The sequence below is a fragment of the Neofelis nebulosa genome, chromosome 17 (genome assembly GCF_028018385.1).
Source record: "Neofelis nebulosa isolate mNeoNeb1 chromosome 17, mNeoNeb1.pri, whole genome shotgun sequence".
Classification (NCBI taxonomy): Eukaryota; Metazoa; Chordata; class Mammalia; order Carnivora; family Felidae; genus Neofelis; species Neofelis nebulosa.
Window position 1 is genome coordinate 58,348,771 of NC_080798.1, and position 25,162 is coordinate 58,373,932.

General features: G+C 58.7%; 1 protein-coding gene across 6 annotated transcripts in view; it reads left to right on the plus strand.

The window, feature by feature from the left end:
* The window catches only part of KIAA0513 (KIAA0513 ortholog), a 58,078-nt gene extending 33,377 nt beyond the window's left edge, over positions 1 to 24,701 (plus strand). For 2 of the 6 annotated variants that reach the window (XM_058708257.1, XM_058708258.1), the window contains exons 2-13: positions 7,391 to 7,862; positions 9,132 to 9,231; positions 10,730 to 10,803; positions 13,680 to 13,750; positions 15,199 to 15,406; positions 16,177 to 16,217; positions 16,555 to 16,633; positions 18,371 to 18,448; positions 19,644 to 19,673; positions 22,681 to 22,761; positions 23,206 to 23,300; positions 24,390 to 24,701. In XM_058708257.1, coding sequence (XP_058564240.1) covers positions 7,534 to 7,862; positions 9,132 to 9,231; positions 10,730 to 10,803; positions 13,680 to 13,750; positions 15,199 to 15,406; positions 16,177 to 16,217; positions 16,555 to 16,633; positions 18,371 to 18,448; positions 19,644 to 19,673; positions 22,681 to 22,761; positions 23,206 to 23,300; positions 24,390 to 24,439 — 1,236 coding nt within the window. In that variant the 5' untranslated portion in view covers positions 7,391 to 7,533 and the 3' untranslated portion in view covers positions 24,440 to 24,701. The other 4 variants (XM_058708259.1, XM_058708260.1, XM_058708261.1 and 1 more) reach the window with 4 other exon arrangements.
* The last annotated feature ends 461 nt before the right edge of the window (positions 24,702 to 25,162 follow it).

A 25,162-nucleotide genomic window follows, 5' to 3' on the forward strand; every position in this document is an offset into this window, starting at 1 on the left:
CCTGGCCCCGTTTCCGGCCCAGTGCAGAGGGGCTAAGGGCCACTGGCCTCCTTAGCCGGTCACACCGACCCTGCCCTCCCATTCCGGCTCCTGCAGTCAGGCGCTTCAGGACACCCTGCGTCCACAACCACAGGGGAGGAAAGGACACTTTTCTTGGGTTATCCGGTTGTATTTTCTTAACAAAATTTAGTACAAAGGCCTAGAGGGCATCCAGTTGATGCTAGGCGACGAAGGTTGTGCGAATTCAATAGGATGCCCATGTCTGGGGAGGGAACCATGTTTAGAGGGTTAAGTCCTGGAGCTTACGTGAGTCTGATGACTGCGGGAGGGACTTCCTTACATTCTGCTTCTCACCCAAGACCCTCACCTTCTCTCTGTTTGGACTCTCTGTTTCACACAGAGCAGGTGGGGTTGAAAGTCTCAGGACTTGAGTCTCAGGGTCAAGGACTTTCAGTAAAGCAATCAGCATCCGTCAGGGGTGTGCAGTTTTCCTGATTTGCACTGGCCCTCTGCAGCCCTTAGGGAAAGCAAGGCACATTTTCTGTGGGGAGGTTAGCTCACTACTTTACGGGAGGTGCCAGCAGGTGACATTCAAGTTGTGGCTGGAGAGAGGTCCAAATGTCCCAGGAGCTCAGGCAGTAGCTGCGAGGGACCTTTGACCTCTGCTTCTAGAACAGCAGGTGGTCCTGTTCCACACCCACCCACCCACCAGGTGACCTCGCTCAGCCATGCACCTGCCTCCCCCATCCCCAGACTTCCGTCTCTAAAGTAGGAGTAAAAACAGAGCACTGCCCAACTGCGTGACAGAGTGGTCCCAAACAACGTTTTTACGTATTTTTGTGCCTCGGAAAGCGTCAGCTCTTCTGATAATATTGGCCTCGATGTCCTTTGTTGTCCGTGTCACCGTTGCCACAGCAGGGCTCTCGTTCACCCTCTCCTCGTGGGCCAGGAGGACGAGAACACCTCTCCGTGAGCCCCGCTCTACTCGATCAAAGTAGAGATTGCTTAAAAAGAAAATCTTTTAAAAAATGGATGTGGGGCACCTGGGGGGCTCAGCCGGTTGGGCCTCCGACTTTGGCTCTGGCCACGATCTCACGGTTCGAGAGTTCCAGCCCCAGGTCGGGCTCTGCGCCCAGGGCTCAGAGCGTGGAGCCTGCTTCGGATTCTGTGTGTCCCTCTCCCTCTGTCCCTGCCCTGCTCGCTCAATCTCTCTCTCTCTCTCTCTCTCTCTCTCAAAAACAAATAGACATTAAAAAAAATACTTAAAAAAAATGAATGACTTTCCCAGTGTGTGAGTCTGATGGGAGCTGGATCCTGAGGCAGGAGGCTGGCTTTCTCTGTTTGGGTCAGTCGTCAGGCAAAGGACTCAAACCAGACGCCTTCGTCAGAGGCTGGGGCTTGTGGGACAATCTGGCTGCAGAGGCACAGCTGGCCTCGTGGGTCCCAGTTCCCTGGTGTGCAGAACGGACCCGCCCTTCCTCGCGCACTGCCCCGCACTTAACCCGGAGTGAAACAGATGAGTCAGAGTTCTGAACTTGGGGGCTAGTTGGGGTTTCGACCTTACACGCGGAAGGAGGGTGCAGATCTAAAACCCACCGAGTGTGTGTGGCCACAGAACAGACTTCGGGGAAGGTGATTTGGTAGCCCCCATCGTCAGCCTTAGTAATGTGCGAAGCTCTGACCCAGCAACCCCACTTCCAGAAGCGTACCCCCAGAGGGAGCTGTAGGGGGCCAGCCTGGTGGTCAAGAGCAGTGGTCCTGCGGTTGGATTGTGGGTGCTGTCGCTTCCTAGCTATGTGCTTGGGAGTAAGTCTCCAAGGCTTGATTTACTGACGTCGCGTGATGAGGGACGAGCTGGATGGACGTGATTGTGAGACAGCCTGTCACGGACGCCGAGTGAGCGAGGCTGCGCAGGCCCTTCTCTTTTTGTAAGAGCAGCACGTCTGATAGTTCTTGGGGACACTAAAAGAGAGGGAGTTGCCTGAGGTGGATGGCCAGGGGCAGAGTTACGGAAAGTTCCGGATTCTCCCCCAGGGAGCCTCGTCTGGTTGCTCAAGGTGCACCTACTGGAGAAGTCCTGACCCGGGTTGGGGAAATCAGAGTTGGCTGAGCAGCCACAGGAAAGCAATCTCCTTCCGAGTTCCTTCTGCAGCTGGGGCCTCAGGGCAGGGCGGGAAAGCCTGGGTGGTGTGGCGGGAGGGGCGGGGAGGGATGGGGGAAGGGAGGAGGTCAGAACGAGACCACCTTGGCCTGACGCCGCCTGCCCCTTTGCTCCCGTCCTGTGCGCACAGATGCCTGTGTCTAAACTCCTACCGCAGCTGTCCCTCAGCCTCCTGGTTCCCGAACTTTCCAAAGTCCTCGCTGCCTAGGCCCTTTGTGTAGGCTGTTCCCTCTGCCTGGACCACTCTCCTGTGTCAGAGGACCCTCGCGTCTTCTCGGCCGGTGCTCCTTCCCGCTCAGCTCATATCCGCCCTCCTGACCCCCCGTCCAAAGAAGCCCTTCTCGTCGCTCTCGGGGACATCGCCTGGGGACTCGCAGCAGCGCTCAGTACTTCTGAAGCTCTTGTTTGGGTTTCTGTTTCATCAAGTGTCTCTTACCCTCCCGTCCCCTTACCCCTCCTCCGCCCCATCTCTTAGCCTGCGCCCGCCCGACACCAAATGCTCCTTACAGCCTCGTCCGTCCGTGACTGGACCCCCAGCTGCTGGCGCATAGTAGCTGCTCAGTAAGTATTTGTTGAGGGCACCTGGCTGCCTTCGTCAGTAGCACATGTGACTCTCCACCTCAGGGTGGGACGTAAAACCTACTTAAGAAGCGAAAAGAAAAGAGATACCTGTTGAATGAGCAGGTTGGGTGGTTAAGGCCTTTGGGTTATAGGTTGACGTAGAATTTTATTTACTTGTTTTTATACATTTTTTAAGCTTATTTGTTATTCATTTTTGAGAGAGAGAGAGAGAGAGAGAGAGAGAGCGCGCGTGCCAGCGGAGGAGGGACAGAGAGAGCGACAAAGAGAATCCTAAGCAGGCTCGGTGCTCTCAGCCCCGAGCCTGACCTGGGGCTCGATCCCACGAACTATGAGATCGTGACCTGAGCCGAAACCAAGAGTCAGATGCTCCACCGACTGAGCCACCCGGGTGCCCCCGAATTAGAATTTTAGTCAAATTTGGTTGGTGGAAACTTTGTGCCCCAAGGCCCAGGAAGTGAAGTGGAAGTACGTTCGCAGGAAGGCGTGTTCTACTTCAAGGCCACAGAAAAGCATTTTCAATGTGCACGCAGCAGCGTAGGTGGAACGATGCTGCTGTGATTTAAAACCCCAGGTCTCAGAGTCTGCGGCCCTGGAGTGGGTTCGGGAGCCTCCAAAGGCACTGGGGCACGATCCACAGATGTGTTTTCTTTGGCCCACGAGGTGTTTTGAAATGAATTCGAATTCGCCGCCCGCGCTGGGGAATTGGAGGATTTCACGTAGTGCATTTCCGCAGTTCTTTGGAAAGCTCTTTAGATCTGGTGCCTCTGGGTCCCGAGTGCCGCACCTGGTGGCTCCGAGCGGGGACGAGCGAGTTGGTTCCCGAGGGGCCCACTCCCTCTGGCCGGCCCGACATAGGTGGTCACGCGAGGTGTGGGACCTGTGTGTTCAGAGCGACCGTCCCCTTGTCCTGCACGGAGGCTCGTAATTATGCATCCTTCCTGAAGGAAGACGGTGGGATGCTTCCGAGGCCCTTACCACCGGCGGCTGCTTCTCCCTGGTGTCTGAGCTCCGTGGCCCGATTCGGCAGCCCTGCCTTCTCTGCCACGAGGGATGGCATCCCCGGGCTGAGGGCCCCGGGGGCCGGCAGTGTGCGGTGACCGTGCCCTGCTCTGCGGCGGGCCTGGGTCTGCACGCTGTGGCCCACGGCGCCCTCACGCGCCGGGACTGGGTCCCCCGCCACTTCTCCCCCCCCCCTTTGTGCCTCTCCCTCCTTCCTGAGCCCACGGAGGAGGCTTCTGGGAAAGGATGACCTACTCCCAGAATTTCGAGCTAGGGAGATGCTGGGAGAGCCGCTTGCTAGCCTCAGGCCGGACCAGAAATAGCTGTGATAATTCGATCTGATCGTGAAGCCCCGAAGCTGGGGCTTCTGCCTGGGTACGTGGGTGCAGCCTGTCCCACCGCGTGACACTGTTTCGAGGTACGGAAGTTTGTTTCCCTTTCCCTCGGAATTTTCACTTGTTCAGAAACTGCATCCCTGTGATGAAGAACAAAATCGAAAGGTGCCAGGACTATAATGCACTTGTCTTCTTTTCCAGCCCTTTTCTGTACGTATGCTTCTCTGTTACATAAGAAGATTACAATTCACGCCCTACAATATTCGCAGCAGCCAGACCAGAGGACGGCATGCTGGGTTGGGGGGGTGGGGGGGGGGCGGGGCGCTCAGGAAATATTCTTGACTGCAGACTGTTTTGTTTACTTGGCTGTGAAGTGAACATCATTCACTCACGTTCTAATTGTTTCCAACTGCATCATTCACTGATTACTGTTGCATCACTTTGTTAGAATTTATTTGCCAGTTTCCTGTATTTAGATCCCACCCCCCCTCCCCCAATTTATCAGGATTAGAAACACTGTTGTTGCTGGGGCCCCTGGGTGGCTCTGTCAGTCAGGTCATGATCTCACCACCGTTCATGGGTTCGAGCCCTGCATCGGGCTCTGTGCGGACAGCTCAGAGCCTAGAACTTGCTTCGGATTCTGTGTCTCCCCCCGCTTTCTCTCCCCCTCCCCTACTCGAGCTCTGTCTCTCTCTCTCTGTCTCTCAACAATCAACATAAAATAAAAAAAGAAATACTGTTATTACAGGGAGCATTTTTCTCCACGTAACTAGCTTTGAGTTGAATTATTTTCTTAGGATACATTTCTAGCATTTGAATTCTTGGATCAGAGGATAGCAAAGTAAGAGCTATAGAAAATACTTTCCAGGCGTACCTGGCTGGCTCAGTCGGAAGAACACAGCACTCTTGATCTTGGGGTCATGAGTTTGAGCCCCACGGTGCGTGCGGAGATAACATAAACCAACCAACAGACAAATAAATAAATAAATAAATAAATAAATAAATACATAAATAAAGATAGTTTCTAGAGCCTTATTTATCCCTATTGTCAGGGTTACTTGAGGGTATTAACTTGACCGTATCCTCATCAGCGTTTAGATTGCATTTTAAAGTTTCTGCATTAGTACCTAATGGCACCGAATTGTTTTAATTTGCTTATCTGCCTGTGTGGTTATTAGTGTTGGCTGAAGAATTGCCTAAGCATTTAGCAATAGTATTTCTCCTTCGTGACTTGCCTATTTGAATAGTTTGTACATCTACTCGAATACAGAGTTTTCGGTCGGGTTGGGGTGGGTGGATTTCTGATATGTGTGATTTTTCCATTTTTAACATCCAGTGTGTTGTTACAGGGGTGGTCTTCTGTGCTTTGGAGAATCTGAGAAGGTGGTGGCCAGGAGGATCTTACAATTCAAGCCTGACTGGGGCACGTGGGTGGCTCCGTGGGTTAAGCATCTTGACTCTTGATCTCAGCTCAGGTCTTGGTCTCAGGGTCATGAGTTTGAGCCCCATTTGGGGCTCTATGCCGGACATGAAGCCTACTTAAAAAAAAAAAAAAGAATGCAAGCTAGACCACAGTGTCTCAGTCGGGGAGACCCCGGCCCAGAGAGCAGAGCCCGTGGGCACTGGTAGTGGGAGGGGAGTCCGGGCCGCCCCCACCTCCAGACCATCACTCCTCAGTCTCTGCCTCTCTGAGTGGTAGCACTGTCTCCTGAACCCCTGAAAACCCCACGTTGCTCTCCTGGCCCAGAAAGTTCTTTTAAGTGGAGATGTTCGCTTCTCTTTTTTGGGCCAGCGCAAGCTTCGTAGGACTCTACCGAAGATGTGTCGTTGTTACTCCAAGAGCAAGGAGCCAGCGTTCCGTCTCCCTGACTCAGGGCATTTAAAAATATCCTGGGCTGGGGAATTCGGAGGAGCCCGTGATCGATTTGTGAGCATCAAGCTCTTAACAGGCAGCAAAGGCGGTTCTGATATTGAATTACGCTCAGGAGACGCATTGCGGCCGTGTCGCTGGCCACCTGTCGGCTAGATGCTTGGGGTCTGCCGAGGGTGAGGAGGAGGACGTGTCCGGTCTTGAGGTGGCTCTTGTCTGGGGGAGCTGACGTGGCGGGAGGGCGAGATCTCGCTTCCTGCTGAGCTGTCTGCCGCTCCTCACCCGGGAGGGAGGGTCGCGGAACCGGTGGGTGACTCCCCAGCTGGCAGCCGGGGCACCCCGTTCAGGTGCGAAGGTTCCGGTCCCATCGTGGACCCTCCCGGCCCTTCGAGCACATTCACGGGCAGCTGTGTCCACCCATTCACAGTCGTGCGGCCAACACTCCCTTAGTCGAGACCGTGCTGGAGGCTGGATCGCTACACAGGTGCTCCAGGGGCTCTTACTCCAGAGGGATAAGCAGAGATGCTAATATCTACCCGTGAAGCTAACGGAATTGCAAATGGGTGCAAATAAAATTCGGAGGGGCGCGGAGGAATCGCTGAATAGTTTTGAACAGGGGTGGCGTGAGCTGCTCGGGAGAGGTGGGGCTGTGTCAGCCCCGGGCGATGGGCGGCATCCGGGCAGGGGGAGGCAGGAAGAAGGCACGGAGCGGGAAGGGGGAGCGGCAGAAGGAACGGGCGCCACAGATGCACGCCGTCCCCCAGCCGGCTGTGTGCAGGGAGGGGGCAGGAAGGAGAAGGGGGGTCCGGGCGGCACACGATGCTCAGAAGCCATCGGAGGGCGTGCGAGGGACGCGAGAAGGGACGTCTGTGTGGCGGCCTGCGGAGGTTCTGGGTCTTGAGTGGAAGACTCCGCAGAGAGGAGCCCGGGAGGGAAGAGACGCCAGGCCGGCAGCCGAGGGGCCCCACGTGCTTAGCAGAGGCGGCTTTTCCCGCCGAGCTGGGCGACACCATCTCCCATGGCCGCTGACTCCAACGGCAGGGAGCGGGCCCGTGTGTCCTTGGTGATGTTCTGATTCTAGCCCGGGGTCAGCCTTTTTGTTTAGTGGCATCAGTCTGGTGGCCCAGAGCAGGGGGAGGGCCAGCAGGCCCGGTGCCTCGGAAGTCTGTTGAGTTTGGAGGAATCCCGATCGTTGGTGTGTATTCGTGCGTTTATTCGACAAAGAGTTACCGAGTGCCTACCACGTGCCAGGCGTGTTGTGACAGCAAAGTAGACGGTGGCGAAATGATGTCCATGTAGAGACGTCCCGAATTCTGGACGTCTGGAGCCTGTTCCCTATCCAGAGAATCTTGGGGCCTCGCTGATTCGGCGGAGTCTGGAGTCTCCGAGCTGCGTTCCCCTTACGCGGGCGTAGTGGTAACGCTGATGTGCCTTCCCTTCTAGATGACTTAGGGCGCGAGAGCCGCCCCAGAGGACGCCTGGTGGCCGGCAGCGCCCGAGCAGCTCCTGTGCGTGGCCTCCAGCTCCCACTGACGCCCCCGGGAACGCGGTCCGCCGGCCCTCCCGCCTGGAATCCCCCCCAAACCATGGAGGCCCCGGAGGTGCCCGTGGGCGCGCTGCTTGACTTCAGGACTGAGCCAGCCGCGCCCTCGCCCCTGGAGGCGTTGCCTCCGAAGCTGCAGGATGGGGACAGCTCGCAGGGCGACGGGGCTTCGGAGAGCGAGACCACGGAGTCCGCGGACAGCGAGAATGACATGGGCGAGTTGCCCTCACACCCGTCCTGGGACCAGTACCGCCGCTCCTCCTCCAACGAGTCCTTCTCTTCCAACCAGAGCGCCGAGTCGGCCGAGGACGAGGAGACCCAGGAGCTCCGGGAATTCATGCGCGGCTACGTGGACAAGATCTTCTCTGGCGGGTGAGCCCCCGGGACGCGGCTCTCCGTCGGGGTGGGGCTTGCGTTCCCACACCTGCCGGTGAGGCCGGAAACTTTCCGTTTCCCAGACTCCTCTTCGTGCTCGTGGGCAGCGGGGCCTTCAGCAGCTGCCAGGGTGGGGGCCCTTCCTTGGTCCTCTTTCTTTTTTTTTTTTTTTTTTAATTTATTTATTTTGAAAGAGAAAGAGAGCCCGCGTGCGGGAGGGGACAGAGAGGGAGAGAGAATCCCAAGCAGGCTCCATGCTGTTTGAACGCATTCTGGGAGAGCAGATCTGGCTCCCTCCTAATTCTGTTTGACTAACACTGGAATGAGTCAGCTTCCTCTGAGCACACCCAGTTAATGAAAGGGGAGAAAGCCCAGAAGCCTGCTAATCTGTCGGGAAGGCCGATCTATATTTGCCACAGCCCGTCAGCAGTACGGAGCAAGGACAGCTGAGCTGGACGCGTCTTCGAGAGCATTCCAGAAATCGCTGCAAACCGGCTGGCACCTTCTCCTGTTTCATCCGGTGTTGGTATTTTGGGATAAGTGAGACCAAGATGTTTCCCACAAAACCTTAAATAAATGAAAAATCGCACGAGCTGATTGAGCCTCAGCCTTGTGCCGCTTCTTTGTTTTGCCTCTGCATGTGGGGTAGCGTATCGGCTTTCCACGAAGAGTGATCAGAAGTGGTTTGAGGTCGGGGGAGCGTTCTGTTCCCCCACCCCCTCCAGGGTCCCCCAGCCTCCCTCACACACAGAGCCAGGATCGTCAGAGAGGGGAGCAGGCTGGGTCCTCATGGTAACTGACCGTGACCCCCCCGCATCAACCCAGTGTGTGCTGCTGGGGCTGAGCAAGTTAGGTGTTCTGGAATGTGCTGTGGCTCTGTGCTGACTTCACCAATGAGCGGGAAGGCGGCTGAGCTAGAGAACCAGGCCCTCAGAGGGTCGTGTGACCCCGGCCGGTGCTCCCATGTCATGGGGGGCAGGACGAAGGGGATGGGACACGGGCTTTGGAGCCGGGACGTCTGGATGGAGCTCCCATTTGCCACTCGCCTGCTGTGTCTGGTCCCCTGAGCCAGTCTCCTGTCTTTGAAATAGAAGCGACCCCATTTCCTCGTGGGGGCCGCCTGAGGGTGGGGTGAGCCGGGGCCGGGGAGGGGGTGTGGGGGGGGCAGGGCAGTAGTTACTCGTTCCTCCTCCCCCCCGTCCCCTGCTGTGGCCGTGTTTGTTCCAGAGGACTGAAGGTTGCTTTCTTCTCCTCTGTTCCTTTCAGGGAGGACTTGGACCAGGAGGAGAAAGCCAAGTTTGGGGAGTACTGTAGCAGTGAGAACGGAAAAGGCCGGGAGTGGTTTGCTCGATACGTGAGCGCCCAGGTGAGGGGTGGTGACGGCAGGTGCTGGTGATCTGGGACACTCGGGCCACGTCTGCCTCACCCACTTTGGAGGAAAGAGTCCAGGGAAATGACCCAGCAGGACAACAAGTAAAACTTACCCAAAGATGTTCTGAAAAGGCCTAGTTACAATGGCGGGAAGTGGGAAAAGTAGCTCGTGTAGATGCCCCCTGCTAGAAAGAAACGTGAGCAAACTGGTCTTTTAACTGCGTGAAATGACAGACAAGTTCGTTTTGTGTTTTGCTTACAATTTATTTTATTTTAGAGGGAGAGAGCAAGTGAGTGGGGGAGATGGGCAGCGGGACAGAGAAAGAATCTTGAGCAGGCACCACAGTCAGTGCGGAGCCTGACGTGGGGCTCGATCTCACGACCGTGAGATCATGACCTGCGCCCAAATCGAGTCGGACGCTCAACCGATTGAGCCACCCAGGTGCCCCGGGACAAGTTTTTTAAGGGCAAGCTTGTGGACTGTGTCCATGCATAGTTGTATTCCATAACCCACAATATTCAGTTTTTACAAAGATCATCAAGGCGGTGACAGCCATGTGAATTCAGAAAAGAATTTTTTTTTTTTTTTAAATACCTGCTAGGTCCTTTTTTTTCTGTAAAGTAGCTTAAACTCTTAGCTTTTAAAGTATTTTTTACTTTAATTTTTTTTTTAAATGTTTTTTTTTTTTTTATCATTTATTTTTGGGACAGAGAGAGACAGAGCATGAACGGGGGAGGGGCAGAGAGAGACGGAGACACAGAATCGGAAACAGGCTCCAGGCTCCGAGCCATCGGCCCAGAGCCCGACGCGGGGCTCGAACTCACGGACCGTGAGATCGTGACCTGGCTGAAGTCGGACGCTTAACCGACTGCGCCACCCAGGCGCCCCTAATGTTTATTTTTGAAGGAGAGAGAGACAGAGCGTGAGCAGGGGAGGGGCAGAGAGAGAGCCAGACCCAGAATCCGCAGCAGGCTCCGGGCTCTGAGCCGTCAGCGCAGAGCCCGATGCGGGGCTCGAACCCACAAACCATGAGATCATGACCTGAGCCCAAGTCGGAGCCTTCACCGATGGGGCCGCCCAGGCGCCCCGGCTTTTAAGGTGTCTTTATCACAATTTATTGGCTCCAAGAAAAATTAGAAGATGCAGATCAGCAAAAATAGAGAAGCGACCCATAAATCTACAACCCAGAAATCGCGCGTGTTGCCGTTTGGGGGGTTTAGTCCCTCCAAACTGTTCTGTGTTGTGTGGGCGGGTGTGTCGCATCCCTAGACCTAACACTTCCGAGGAGACGCGGGAAGACGTCGGCTTGGGCTTTGCCGAGCGACGGTCGTGTGTCCGGGCCCGCGCTCTGCTCGGGGTCCCGGTTTCGGTAGCGCAGGCGGGGCTGCTACCGCGGGGGGCTCGCGGGCCCCGCTGTGTCTAGCGGTGCCCGGCGCGGTAAGCCCTGTGCCACCTGCGCGCCCCGTGACGCGTCTGCCCTGTTCCCGGACAGCGCTGCAATTCCAAGTGCGTCTCAGAGGCGACCTTCTACCGCCTGGTGCAGTCTTTCGCCGTCGTCCTGTTCGAGTAAGTCGTGCTGTTGCTCACAGCCTTTGTCCTACGAGCGTGTCTCCCCCCGACCCCCGTCCTGCCCCGTCCTAACCCCGGCCTTACAGCACCTGCTCGGAAATCCCGGCATCCACCCCGAGGCAAGGCCGTGCAGGCCTCTCGCGGGAGGGAGTTTGGGTCCTCCCCCGAGGCCCCCCGCAGGAGAGGTTAGGGCACTGCACCTGGGCCTGAGCAGATTCCCTCCGCCAGGGCCCTCGGGACGGGCTGGGATAACACGCACTTGACCCTGCCCTCCTGCGCAGGGCGCTGGCGTTTTCTTGATTTCCTGCCGTGAAGTGCTTCGAACTAGATAGACAACCAACCGCCCGCCTAATGATCGGATCGGACCCGATGAGTGCAGCCTGCCCTGCGTGCTAATTAGGCCCCGCTGGAGCCTTTTATCACAGACAGCACAGTAGTCCCCGTAGGGGGTGTGCGTGGGGGAGGCAGGCCACGTGAGTGAGTCACGGCTCTCTCCCCCTCAGGCCGCGGGGCTCTAGGGCTGCCAGACCCACGTCATCCATCCTGGACCTGCGTCAGAGCAGGCGACAGCTCCCCCCCCCGCTTCCCCCCAGCATGAAATGGAGGGGATGTGGCTCTGCCTTGGAGATGCGGGACAGCAGCTTTACCGATGCGGGGGAGGGGAGGCAAGGCACCGTGGGTGGGAAAGGCCAGGGTGGGGGGAAGCCCCGATCTGACAGTCATTTGTGCCCCCGCTTACCTTCCTTCCGTCATCATGGCCTCAAAGCAGCCCCGTGGCATGTCCCCATGTCCCCATTGTCCTTCCAGACTTGAAAACTCCCTCCTCCCCGCAGAAAGGTAGCTGCTGTTGTGACCCTTAGCCCCCCTGTGTCTGGATGTCCCCTCACCTCTCTCTGTTCCCCCACGAACGTGGGACACGGACTGGAGGGGAAAGGCTGTAAAAAGGAGGATCCCCATGTTTCCGGCGCTCGCTCAGAATGTCCCAAGTTGAAGACAGGCTCCCGTGGGGGGCTTCTGGGTCTCGGAGCTGGGGGGGGGGGGGGGGGAGGTGCAGTTTCCAAGCAGGCCCAGCTGTCTTGTGCACAACAGGCTCCCCGGCACTGAGACCACTCAGCTTCCAGTCACATCGATAGGAATTCTCACGAATCCATATTTTACAGAGATTGCACCTGTTCCACTTGGCAACAGAAGTATTTCATTCTCCACTTCCTTTGAATTTTCCCTGAAATAAAATTGGGGTGCGGGGGGGAGGCAATTCCCTTCAAATTCCAACCGGACCAAAACACAGAATCTCCCCCATTGCTTTGTGAGTGTATATACTTTTGTGTGTGGTTGGGAGAAAAGAAAGAAACCTTGTAATATGTTTTAAATATTTACTAATTCTTAAAGTTTATGAGTTTTTTAAAAAATTCCTAGCTTATGAGTGTCTTTCGGTTTTACTTTTATTTATAGTCTTTTATGATTTTATTGGCAGTTTAGTTAAGTTTTGCATTCTTTTTATATTGAAAGCTAACTGGCCCTCACCCTACTGTCTAGATAAAGTCCATCGACTTTTTTTTTTTTTTTTTTTAAATAATACTCATCCAAGGTTAGGAACTAAACGGGAAAGAAAAGTGCAGAAGCACAGGATAGGGAGGCACAGCGCCTAAAATGGAGAGGGGATCCCCTTTATACAGCCCTGCCCTGGCTCCTGCGGTCTTCCCCCTGACAATGACTCCTGTGGATGGTGTGCACCCCAGAGATTCTGTGTCTTTCCAGGAAAGGCACTGCACCCACATGCACTTCTGCATTTGTGACGGCTCTGTGATGTTCTGATATCTGAACGTTCCAGCGTTTCTCCGACTCATGCCCCGTGGGTGGTAGATTGTTCCTCTCCCTCATCTGCCCTGGCTCACGTGCTGGTAGACGTCACCGTCACATCTGCAGCTGTCGCAGTGCACATTCCTAGCGGCAGATGGGGCCCCTGTTTGAAGATTTCCCGCCCCCCCCCCCTTCGCTTGCTGAGTTGACCGGACCTCTGTGTAGCTCATAGATCTTAACATAGTAAGAACAATACAATAATGATAATCCTTTACATCTGGAGAACATTTTTTTTTTTTAATTTTTTTTTTCAACGTTTTTTATTTATTTTTGGGACAGAGAGAGACAGAGCATGAACGGGGGAGGGGCAGAGAGAGAGGGAGACACAGAATCAGAAACAGGCTCCAGGCTCCGAGCCATCAGCCCAGAGCCCGACGCGGGGCTCGAACTCACGGACCGCGAGATCGTGACCTGGCTGAAGTCGGACGCTTAACCGACTGCGCCACCCAGGCGCCCCTGGAGAACATTTTTGAGTATAGAAAGGTTCTTGTGTATACTAATTAGATTTTTCAGCAAGTGACGTAGGGCAGGGAGGTATTCATATTCCCAGTGGTTCTCAAAGTGCTGTCCCGGGGCCCAGGAGCTTCAGAACATCAGCTTCACAAGGCAGTATGTTAGAAATGCAAGTTCTTAGGCCAACTGCCCCAGACCCACACAACCAGACTCTGGGGGTGGGCCCAGGAGTCCACATCTTAACTGCCCTCGCGGTGATTCCGACGTAACTCAGAAACTTCAGTTTCTGTAACTTCAGTTCTGATGTAACTGAAAACCCCTGACAGCATGGGCCCTCTAACTCACTGCTGATTCCTGAGAACTAGGGGCTGGAGGGCCGCGTGGCCTGGGGCCAGCGGTTTTGGCCGGAGACCCGAGGCCCGACCTCCAGTCCTGGCGCTGCTCCTGTGTGTAGGATTAAGCGTCCTGAGCCTTTCCTGTTCTGCCTCGAAGGGAGGGAGGCCAGGCTGAGGGAGAGGCACAACAATTTTTTACTCAGTCAGCCTCGTTTCCCGTATCAGGTGCCACCAGATGGACGACTTCGGGCCTGCCAAGAACCTCATGACCATGTGCTTCACCTACTACCACATCGGTAAGGCCCAGGGACGCGACAGCCGTGGGGACAAACGTGGAAACCCCAGACTTGTCAACCTGGAACGGGACAGCAAGCGAGGGTTTCCTCCCGATTAAAGGCAAAGGCGTGAGGCTTCCAGAAAACAATAGCACCTGATGAGTGAGATTCCTAAAACGGGAGAAGACGCGGTCTGTGTCGTGGGTCATGAGGTTGACTATCCATGGTAGGAAGGAGACCACCCAGCAGCTAGGAGGAGAGAGAATAAGTTCGTTTGGCGGGACGTTGCTATTCGGGAATAGCAGGATGTGAGGACATCAGTTTCATGTTTTAGCAAAATGTGAGGTGGATGGCTGTTGAGGAGAGATGGGGGGAGCGGGCCAGGGTCTTAGGGAGGAAAGCGTCCCTGGGTGTGGGCTGGAGAGGCCCTCACGAAGAGTGTGGGTTCTTCTTCGTCCCGAGATCTGACAGCTCTTCTGGCTCATTGCGCTGGAACTTCCTGGTAATTGGAGCTCGAGGCTCCCTGCGTGAAGTTCCTTGGGCATGACAGAGGGACTCGTTTAGGCCGCTGTAGACAGAAGGCCACTTGGGGCCTGTGCGTGGACTAGAGCCGGGTCAGGGCAGCGCTAAGTCTGGCCTCCCTTCCCACCCACCCCCCCCAGGACACACGGGTCTGCTCTCGTGCTGTAACCCCACGTCCTCTGCAGCGTGGCTTCGCCTTCTCTCCGCTCCCAGCTGCCCGTCCTCGCCATGCCTCGCTTCTGCTGGCGATAGCTGGTCAGGCGGCCTCAGCTCGAGGCCAGGCCAGCACTGGGCGGGCCCTCCATCCATGGGATCCCCTGGTCCAAACCGTGGCTCCTCCTTCTCAAAGAACAGCAGACGCGGCTCGTCTGAGTCACATCTGCACACAGAGCAGCTTACGTTAGTAGGGGACACTCAGCACCTTAGCCCGAGGGGGCACTTTGCCCCAAAGTGGGTATCTTTGACTGAGGTAGGGTCTTGATCTATAGGCGTGCCTTGACTTGAAGGGGGCAGCTTGACTCAGAGGAGACCCTTTGGCCTGTAGGGGGCGCCTCGACCTCGACTAGACCCTTTGCCTGTAGGGGATGCCTTGACCTGCAGGAGACCTATTGACCTGTAGGGGCGCCTTGACCTCGGGTAGACCCTCTGCCTGTAGGGGGCGCCTTGTCCTGCAGGAGGCCCTTTGCTGCAGGGGGCCTTGGCCTATTTACCGTCGTCTCCCGGGAAGCCACCCTCCTGGTTCAGGCCCTCCGGCTTCTTCGGGGCTGGCTCCTCACCTGTTTCTTTTAGCCCCTGTGCGCCTGGCTGCCCTCTCGTACACAGTAGGCGTCACCCTCCGCCTTCCCGGGCATCTGGGGGCCTTTGCGTGTCGCGGCCGCCGCCACAGAACGGCTCCTGCCACGCAGTGTGGTTCCATTCCTGTCCCCTCCCGCCTCTCCCCGCTCCAGGCAAGCCGCAGCTGCTGCCCCCCGAGTCCAAGGAGAAACCCACGGGGAGCATCGACTCCTACCTCAAGTCCGCCAACAGCTGGCTGGCAGAGAAGAAGGACATCGCCGAGCGGCTGCTGAAGAACACGTCGGCCAAGACAGAGAACGTCAAGGGCTTCTTCGGGGGGCTGGAGACCAAGCTGAAGGGACCCCTGGTCAGGAAACAAGAGTAGGTGTTGCCGGGTGTGCGTTCCTCTGGGACCCACGGCAGAGGCCGCGTTCGGCCCGCCAGTGGCGGTGGCTGGGAGGCCCTGGCCTGGCAGCGGGGGAGTCTGGTGACCTTGGGGGCCTGCCAGCCGCTCCCAGGAAGCATGGCGGCCGGCCCCGTTTGAGTCCTCACCCCGAGTTTTCTGTGCTTTGCAAATGCCATTGGGTTGGCTGCTGGGCAGGGGTGTCCCCTGGAGGACTGATGGGGAGCGTGTGGAAACCGCCCGCGGGCAGGAGCGGGATCACAAGCCCTCTGGTGAGGGTCAGTGGGCGGTGGAGAGACCACTGTCCCCCGGGACAGCTGTTCTCCCACAGGAGCTTGGGAGCCTTCTGGGTCGGGGCACTTGAGAACGGGGTGTCGAAGTGAAGACCTCCCAGGAAAGGGGGCACGTCAGCAAGAGAGTGCCCGGGTTCCCGGTGCCCATCCACCCCCTGCAGTCCCCACTGTCACTTCCGACGGCGGGTTTCCACCATGACTTGGCTCCGTTCCTCGTCTGGTGCAGGCAGCTTTGGATTCAGAGAAAATGGGGCAAGGTAGCCTAAATGCCACATCTTAATTCTGGAAGATTGGCAATTGGTAAATGTGGCGTTGCTTTAATGACACTTTTTCAGAGACAGTCGCAGTAAATGTACCCATCGCTTACAAGACATAATCCGGGCTCAGCAGCCCGGATAGAGCTGAGAAAATGTGCAGGGGGTCACTTTGTCACCGCTGTGGTGTCTCTCCCCCAGGGAGGAGGAGAGCAAGCCCAAGGAGAAGCCGCAGAAGACCGGTGAGTGCTCCCGGCGGTGGCCCGGGTGTGGCCACCACAGCGCCCCTGGTCCTGTGACCCGGCCACTGGGCATTAGCAGCCCCACCGAGTGGCCCCTGAATATCTGGGCCCCTTCCTCCCCCCCCCCCCCCCCCGGCAGCATATGATGCTGTGCGTGACCCCTGACTTCTCTCCACCCGGTCGGTCATTTCGTGTTGGACTTCCGGGGAAAACTTCTCTGGGGAGAGGACTCAGGAACCAAACTCCTTGTCCGGGAGGGTCCCCGAGGGGCTCGCCAAGGCGTGGCTGCAGCCAGAGCCACGGTCGGCCTTTCTCACCCCGGCCCCCCACCCTGCAGTGACCGTGTGCAGCCCGGAGGAAGAGAGGAAGGGGGAAAAGATCTACCTGTACACACACCTGAAGCAGCAGCCCATCTGGTAAGGCCGCAGCCCCGGCACCGTCGTCTCCCCCAGCGACCGCGGTCACTGCCCGCGAGGGGGGCCACAATCAAAAAGGCGAGCGGCAGCAGGTGTCCGTGAGGCCATGGGGAGATCAGAACCCTCCTCCGGCGCCGGTGGGAATGTAAACCGGGCCGCCCGCCGTGTAGAACGGCCTGGCAGTTCCCCGAAGTGTTACGCGTCGAGTTACCCTGTGAGCGACGGTGTGCTCAGAAGAAGCCAAGACGGGTCCTCAAGGCAAACCTTACGCACATGGGCGCGTGATGGCCGAAGGGTGGAGGGCGCCCGAATGTCCACGCGTGGACACGCAACACGCGACACGCGGTATTCAGCCACCTAAAGAGTCACTGACAGGTGACAGCGTAGGGCAACCCGGAAAATAGTTAGCCCGGTGAAAAAGCCAGATGGAAGAGACCAGCTGGTGTTTGATGCCGTTCATAGGAGACGGTTCAGGTGAGGCACGTCCCCGGAGGCAGTGTAGGTGAGTAGGGGGAGGGGAGAGACTGCTAATGGGTACGGGGGTGCCGGACGGGGGATGAGGACTGTTCTGGAAGTAGATAGTGGTCATGGTGGCACAACTCCAAATATACTAGAAACTGTGAAACTGTCTGCTTTAAAAGACGGAGTTCACGGTATGTGAGTTCTGTCCCAGTAAAGCTATTTCCTCCGTACGTACAGAGACGAAAGTCGTCATTACAACGAGAGACCGGTGATCGGGGGAAACCTTGCCCTCTGTCTTGCTCTTTTCGACCTCTCGTGCTGCTGTAGTCCCTCCAGAGTCTCCCCATCCCTGGGTTGTGTTCACTCACAAGTGGGCAGAGAGGCAGAACCTAGAGCCCACAGGGTGTCCCACGCACCCCTCCCTCGAAGACAGCCTTGTGGCCCCGGGAGAACTTGGTGCAGGAGCGTGGCCAGGTTCCGCGGAAGCAGGGAGAAGCCACCGGCCACGTCACACCTGTCCGGGGCTCTGTCGCGGGCCTTCTGGGCTGCGACTCGGCTGCTGCCTTATCACCTGCAGCGGGCTTGGCACCCCGTTCTAGAAGGGGCCAAGCGACAAAAATTTCAGGCTTTGCGGGCAAGCACTCAACTCCGCTGTTGCCGTGCAAAAGCCACCATGGACAATGTGCCCGGGCATGGCTGTGTTCCGGTAGAACCTGTTTGACACCAACAGGGGCAGTGGCCGGATTTGGCCCACACGCCCTCCGCGTAGTTCTTTAAGGAGAACGTTTCTGACTCGTGTGTCCCTGGGAGTCTGTTCTCTACACGTGGCCTGTCGGTGCCGGGTTCCCATTTATGTTACTAGACCCTGACCTAAGGCAGCAGGTGCCCCCAAATGCCCCGCTTCCGCTGGGAGGCCCAGCGCGGGTGGACAAGCGGAAGACGGCCATCGTCCGTGCCCCGCGGGTGGTAGCTTCGGCTCTGGCCCGACGGATGCAGGGTTCACCCGCCCGGCTGCCGTCCCGCCCACACACCGCCCGCGTTGCGCCTTTGTCCTGGGAGAGGGGTGCAGGTGCTGTCGTGACCCTTGGCCGGAAGCCAGGAGCGCCACCTCGGTTTGGGACAAAGGCGGATGCTCGTTTTTCTTCTCTGCTCCGCGTCTGAGACTCATCAGAAACTCCTACGGATGTGGGACACTGCGTCCTTACCCCTCCCGTGTGCTGAGACCCGCCTCCCAGCCCTCCCCGGAGAGGACTTACGCACACCTCTGTCTCGCAGGCACACGCTGAGGTTCTGGAACGCGGCTTTCTTTGACGCTGTGCACTGTGAGAGGAGAAAACGGTCTCCCACCACCAGGTAGGGCAACGCCTGGGCTCGCTTCGCCTTGGGGGAGAAGACCAGGGAGTGGCTTTATTTTCCGGTTCCTGAAGAGGAAAGCAGGATGGCTGGGTCCGCGGCGTCTGTCTCCCATTCAGCTCCTTCTGACCCCGGTGCCCTGCGAGCTGCCCGCAGGGTCCTGGGCACGCACAGCTTCGTGGGTGGGGGTCCACAGCTTGCATGAGCGCTTTCTGCCCTGGGCTCTGGCATGACTTGCCCTGACCCTCCTAAAAACCGCCTACTCCCCCAGAATGAAACCATCGGGACCCCCCCAGGCTCCACTCTGCCTGTCGCTGTAAGAAATCAGAATCCTGAGCACGACCCGCGGCCACAAGACTGTGGGGCGCAGGACCGGCCGCCCCCGCCGCGGACTCTGCTCAGAGAGCTGATGTCTGGAGACACGGCTGCTACATTCAGCTTTGCACCTCTGGTCTGCAGCCTGAACAGACCTCCCCAGCATCCCCGAGGGTGGTCTTGCCACGTCAGGAGACCCCTTTTGTAAACCATTCCATGGAGGCACCGAGGCTGGAGGTCACTGCCTCTCTGGCCACAGCGAGCCAACATTGCCCACTGTGTATGGCGGCTGGGCAGGAAAGTGCGGCAGAGCCCTCCCGGTCCCGCGTCCCCGTATCGGCCCCCTCCCCAGTCATGGGACCCTGAAGCCCCTGAACCTCTCTAACCGGGGGGAGACCCCCCCCCACCCCCAGTCACTCTCCCTGGCAGGAGGGAGCACGTGCGTGCCGTTTAAGACCGGTCCGCTAGCACTGGGGGGATCCCAAGTGCAGCCTTTCTTTTTGGGGGGCAGCTCACCTTGACGGGGCGGGGTGGCCTGCGGCGTGCTGCGGCTGCCTTTCCCGAGGGAGGCGGAGGGAGCACGCCGAGCGGGGAGATGCTGGAACCATCCGGGAGACTCTAGAGAGAGAATTCCACGCTCTGCCAGGAAGCCAGGCTGCAGGAAATGCTTAGATGCTTGTAGGCGGACGGGGTCTCCTCTTGCCGCTTGTGTAGCTGTCGGGCCCCCAGCGGACGAACAGTCTCGAGTACCCCGTCTCTCTGCGTCTCTCTGTTTCTGCCTGTAATAACGCTCCCCTTTCGCTGTTCTCTTTTTTCCATCCACATATCTTGCATGACTTTGACATGTTCCTCTGTTTACCTGTTTCTGCTGCCGCTCCAGAGGGGATGCTGGAGAGGAGGAGAAGAAGAGGTGTGTGTCCACGTGACTTTGTTCATGTTACAGGGCCGGGGTCCCCGCCAGGGCCGCCTCAGGGCGGGAGCTGCCCGCTAGCTGCCGCGGGGGGCGGAGCCCAGACTCGGGGGCACGCCCGGCCCTGGGACAGGCCGGCGACGGGTGGGAGGTCGCAGAGGACAGAGCACCAGGAAGAGGAAACAGATAGGGCACTCGAGACCCCAGAAGGCCCGGGGTCGGTTCAGACAGTGAGCCGCGAAGTCCGATTCCTCCAGCCTTGCCCTCGCCACTCCGGCCCTTCCTAAGCCGCCCTCGAGCCCCCCGCCTTGACTTCACGCCGGGGAACCCGGTCCCGGCTCGAAGCCATGGACGGGTGCGGAGTGCCTGCCTCTCCGCGGCCAGGCGCCGAGGTGTGCAGGGGCCACAGGGAGGGAGGACAGCCGCCCCCTCCTTCCCGGCCACCGTGCGGCATGGAGTCTGTGTGTGCGTGTGTGTGGCGGGGGGGGGGGGGGGGGGGGTCCCTGAAGAGAAGGGCCTAGAACGGGGCTGCTTCCTTCGAGCCACGGTGGGGTCTGACTTTAATCGTTTGACCTTCGTATTTGTCAGAGATGTTTTGTAATATATTTTCAGAGTGAAAGGCCTGCCTCTTCAAAATACGGTTTCTGATACAATGATTGTTTCTTTGCTGGAAACTTCCCAAAGTGTGCTTCCTTTAATCGGTGATGTCTTTTTAGTGCTTATTGTTTGATGAGAAATCTTGTTTCTTGGGCAGCCTTATGATGGCTATAAAAGAGGCAGTTGGGCTTGGGATGCCCCCGTTAGGACAAAGCCCCCCCGCATTCCCACAGTCTCTGTGGGCGGGGGCGCGACTAGCCACGGCCTCCCAAGGGCAAGGCTTCTTAGCACCGCGCCTGAGGCCCAGCAGGGCTGGAACATCCCGGCCACCTCCAGACTGGTCGGCCTGGAGCCCACAAGGGGATGCCGGCCTCCGGGCCCCCTGGGCCCTCTCACCCAGGGCAGACGTGGTCGGACCCCACGCATCTAGGACCTGTCCCCCGCCCCCACCGCACACACACGCCCCGGGCCTCGCCCGGACGAAGGGCGAGTGTTCCTTCGAGATCGGGGTGGGAGGCCAGCATTCCATCTGCTTTCTGGTAAACTCGGCTGATGATACTCCGAGGCAGAAAAGCCTCCTTTTCCAAAGGTGTCTGTTGCTCACCTCCAAATTCCCACTGTGGCAGTTTAGACACATGCTCTGCCCTCCGTGTGCTGTGAGACCTCGACCAGCACTGGGTGTTGAACTCCGTTGTAAGGAATTGGTTCGATTGCAGGCGTCACCTGATGAGTGGCTTGCTAATGACCTCCCACCTCTTTTTTCAGAGGTCAGATTAAATGTCCCACTTCTAGCCCTAGCCATGGCAAAAAGAATCACCTTTGCATCCAGGTCAGGAGGGTCAGAGCCCCTGAGTCATTCCTACATGGTGTGGGGTTGTGCACTGCACAGCCTGTGCAACTGTACACGGCAGGCCCGATGGTGGAATGGGGATTTGTGGGCCTGGACAATCCTAAGGGTAACCACTGGAGGGAAAGGGTGGGAAGGAGAACGGGATGGGATGAGCATCATGCCTGGAAGCATATTCTGGGTTTCTTCATGGGCGTCCTGTCATCGGCACGAGGAGACGGGGAGTGACCCCGCCCCTCACGGCTCTCGTGCCCCTGATGCCCTGTGGCCTCCCACTGAGCCGCAGCGGCAGGAGTGGCCCTGGGCCCGGCGGGTGGGGAGCAGCGAAGATTCGATGTTCTTGGTTCTTTTGCTCTTCCTTTGGCTTCTCCATTGCCCCCACCCCTCACTCCCTCGCTCCGCCTCTTCTCTCCCTCGGCTTCTTTCTCTCTCCTAACCTTGGTCGAGTCAGACTCATCACCCAGAGCTTAAGTTTTAAGGGGAAATGGGCTTAAACGCGCGTCTCCTCCACAGACGCATCTGCCCCTGCCGGCAGCCCGAGGGGCCGGGCACGGAGCGGTCCGTGCCGGGGCTGGACGGACCCCGGTCCCCTGGAGACAGGGGCGCCCCGCCAGGGGAGGGGGAGACGGCACACTGCAGAGAGCTGCTGGAGACGGCTCTCAGTCGCGACACAGGATTAATGCCGCCCAGAGAACCCCCTCCCCACCCCACACGCTGTGCGGGCTGGTGTCTGTGCCCCCACACGGGACGGGCCGTTCCGTCCTCAGGCCTCCACGTGCACAGCCACACGCACACCGCGTTACTCTCTCACTTGGCGCCGGAGGCCTAGCGCCTCTTCACGGTGGTCGTGGGGGACGGTGTGCGGGGGCCCCCAGCAGACCGGGCTCTTATCTGTGTGCTCTGGGGAGGGGCATGGAGCCTAAACCTTGGCCACGCGGAAGCCAGGGCGGGGAAAGGCAGCAGAGCCAAGATCCCGCCTAACAGGGCAGCGTGGCCTTCGGCGCGTCCAGCCTCCCCTGCTCCCCGGGCCTCCTGGCCACGAGAGGCTGTGCGGACCCCACCGAAGAGCCAGGGAGGCCTGGAGACGTGGCGCCAGCCTGCGAGCCTCCCCGATGGGTTCTGTACGCCCGCTCCCCCGGGGCGCCGGTAGGGCCCTGTCCCCTCTGCCCATCTCTCTGCCTGTCGGATGGGCCCGGGACCTCCCATCCTTGAACCACGGAGAAGGGTACAGGGGGTGGTGTTCTTGTCTCGTAGAGAACGTTCTGGGCGAGCACGAAGCGCACGTCACCTCTGGGTCAGTAGGAAGCGTGTGAGCTTTGGGGTCTCCTCGTCCCGGGAAGGACGAGGCGATTAAGTGTGTGTTTGGGCTCCCCGGGCAGCGTGTCAGAACCCGGGAAGGCGTTGCGCGAACGCAGAGCAAGCGGCTCTTTGGGGACGGGGCTCCCTGTCCGCGTCAGGGAGGCCGCGCTCGGGCACCGGCAGCACCTGTAGACCAGGGCAGGGGGCGAGCGGCTGGGGATGCGACGGGGTCCCGAGACCCTCTCCTGTCACCTGTGCTTTCAGGGAGAAGTGGTGCCACATGACCCAGGAGGAGAGAAACGACAGCCTGCGCTTCAACGAGAACATCACCTTCGGGCAGCTGGGGTGAGGGCCCGGGACGGCCACCCCATCCGGGACCCCGGGGGGACCCTGACTTGAGTGGGGGCGGGCGGGGCCGAGCGGGGCTTCTCTCCTGCGGGAAGACCCGTCCTCGTGGTGCCCAGCTGCGGTGACAAGGGGCCCCCAGAGGAGACGCTTGGCAGAGGGGGTGCCGTCCCCGACGGCGTCACGCCTCCGTGACACCACGTCGTCGTAGCTGCGTGTCCTCAAATGGCTCGAAAGCACACGACGAGTGACATCGAGGCTGGATTCCGGTTCCTAGTGAACGCGCGTCCTAACCCCAGTCTCGCGGTGAGGGTGTCGGCTGGCCGGGGACGCCACCGCTGAGTCCCGCTTCTAGCACCTTCAGGGGGGCTGCGTGTCGGGCCCCGGCTCCCCCTCCTCCCCGGGGAACAGGAAGGGTGCTAGCTCACGGGTGTTTCCCCCCAGCACGTTCACTCACAACATGCTGGCATTCGGACTGAACCAGAAGCTGTGCAGCGACTTCCTGAAGAAGCAGGCGGTGATCGGCAATCTGGACGAGGGTGAGCGGGGGCCGGAGGCGGGCGGGGGCGTCAGGTTTTAGGAACAAACGCTCAGCCTGCTGGGAGTTTCCCACCCCGCTCAAAGCATTGCCGCTGTTTCAATTAGAAATGTGCTACACTGTCTGGCAGGTTCACCGGTCCTGTTCTCCTGTCTGTGCAGATGCGTGGGACACTTGTCATTGCATAAGCAGGACTGGCCAGGGTGGGGGGTGGTGGGCTGGGGTCGGGGGAGGGGGGTGCTTACCAGCTCAGTGTTTACAAACCGCCAAAGACCAAGATGTAACCTGGCGCTCGGACTCTGAACTTGACTGTGGCCAAGCTCCGACCCTGAGTTGCCTCCCCTAAGCGGCCACCGTATGCCTGGTTTTGTTTCTTGAGCCACACTGCCATGAGAGGTATGGGGACAGGCGGAGAAGGCGGGGGCGGGCTTAGGGGGTCTCGAGGTTTCTCTAGAAGCTCTGACCTCTGTAACGAAAGAGGCTACGTTACATGTCCGCTCCCCTAATCCACTAGTGCAGACAGCCTCTGTGGGTCATCCCACCTGCTACCAAAACTTCCCCCCGTGGCCTAAAAGGCCTTCCACTTAAGTACCTACACGAATTTGGATTCACACAGTATTCTTTAAAACAAAAACAAAAACAAAAGCCCTCCATCCTGCACCAAATTAAAGGGGCCACAGAGGAGTGGCCTGAGGAGGCAGGAGAATGCCCAGTGCTTCCCTGGAACGTCCCGGAATGTCGTCATCAGCCCCACGGTTCTGGGAAGCACACTGGCCCCTGCCCGCCAGGCAGCACTGTGCGGTGGGTAGGACTCGGGCCTGGGTGCCCCGGTGCCGTTCGCCCAGCAGCACGGTGCCTTCCCCGGCCTCACGTCATTTCCACGAGAAGAGGCACCCGCTTTCCGACAAGCCCCCTTCCAGGAGCCGGACGTGCAGCGTGCTGGCCGCCGAGGGCTCGGTGGCCCTGCCCGTCTTCAGAAGCCAGGGTTCGCCGTTCCTGGCGAGATCCTGCTTGGTCGATGAGGGGGGCAGGACCTCCCTGCCCGTGTCGACGTCTTTCTTCCGAGAATTCACGTTGTTTTGTTTTGCAGAGCAGTACAAGCTGCTGAGCGACCACATCGAGCAGATGACCGCTGAGTAGGCCACGGGAGGTCGCCCGAGGCACCCCCCCAGGACTGAGGGTACCCGCCACTCTCCTGGGCCAGCGACTGGCTGTCACCCCACCCGATGACCCTGCATGACATCAGCAGCACCCAGAGCCACTCCACGCTGCTCTAGAACTAGCAGTTAGAAGAATCTGGTTGCCCGACCTCCCCACCCACCCTCTGCCTTGAATGCTCCCCCCATCCACATGCCAAAGCGTCCCTGGGGTTACATGGCTAAAACCAAGGTGACTGTCCGTACTCCTGAGTGTCAGGCCTGTGACATAGGACCAAGCGGACGAGCAGGAGAGAGAGAGGGTGGGGTGCACATGCGGATGCAGAGAAGGACATCACGAGCTGGCCAGTGACCCCGGGCAGTCCCTGGCGACCATCTGGGAGCCTTTTCTTAAGCAGTGGGACGGAGTAGGGGGTGCTCCCACAGTGGGGGGGGGTGCCGAGGGGGCCATGGGGCCGAGGGGGCCGTGGGTGTCTCAGGGCGGGCCAGGTGGGTCTGGGGCTCCCGCCGCCTCTCTGTCGGGTCCCCACCGTGTGTCGGGAACTGGAGTCACAGGAAGCTCCAGGAGGAAAGACACCCTTCCTGTTTTAGGGAGGGAGGGAGAGCGGTGCAAGGACCTTCTTCCCTGGCTGTGGGCACCCTGGGGACCTCGCAGGCTCTGCGCGGCTGTGTTGGAGCCACATCAGCACGGACGTGTCTGCAGCGT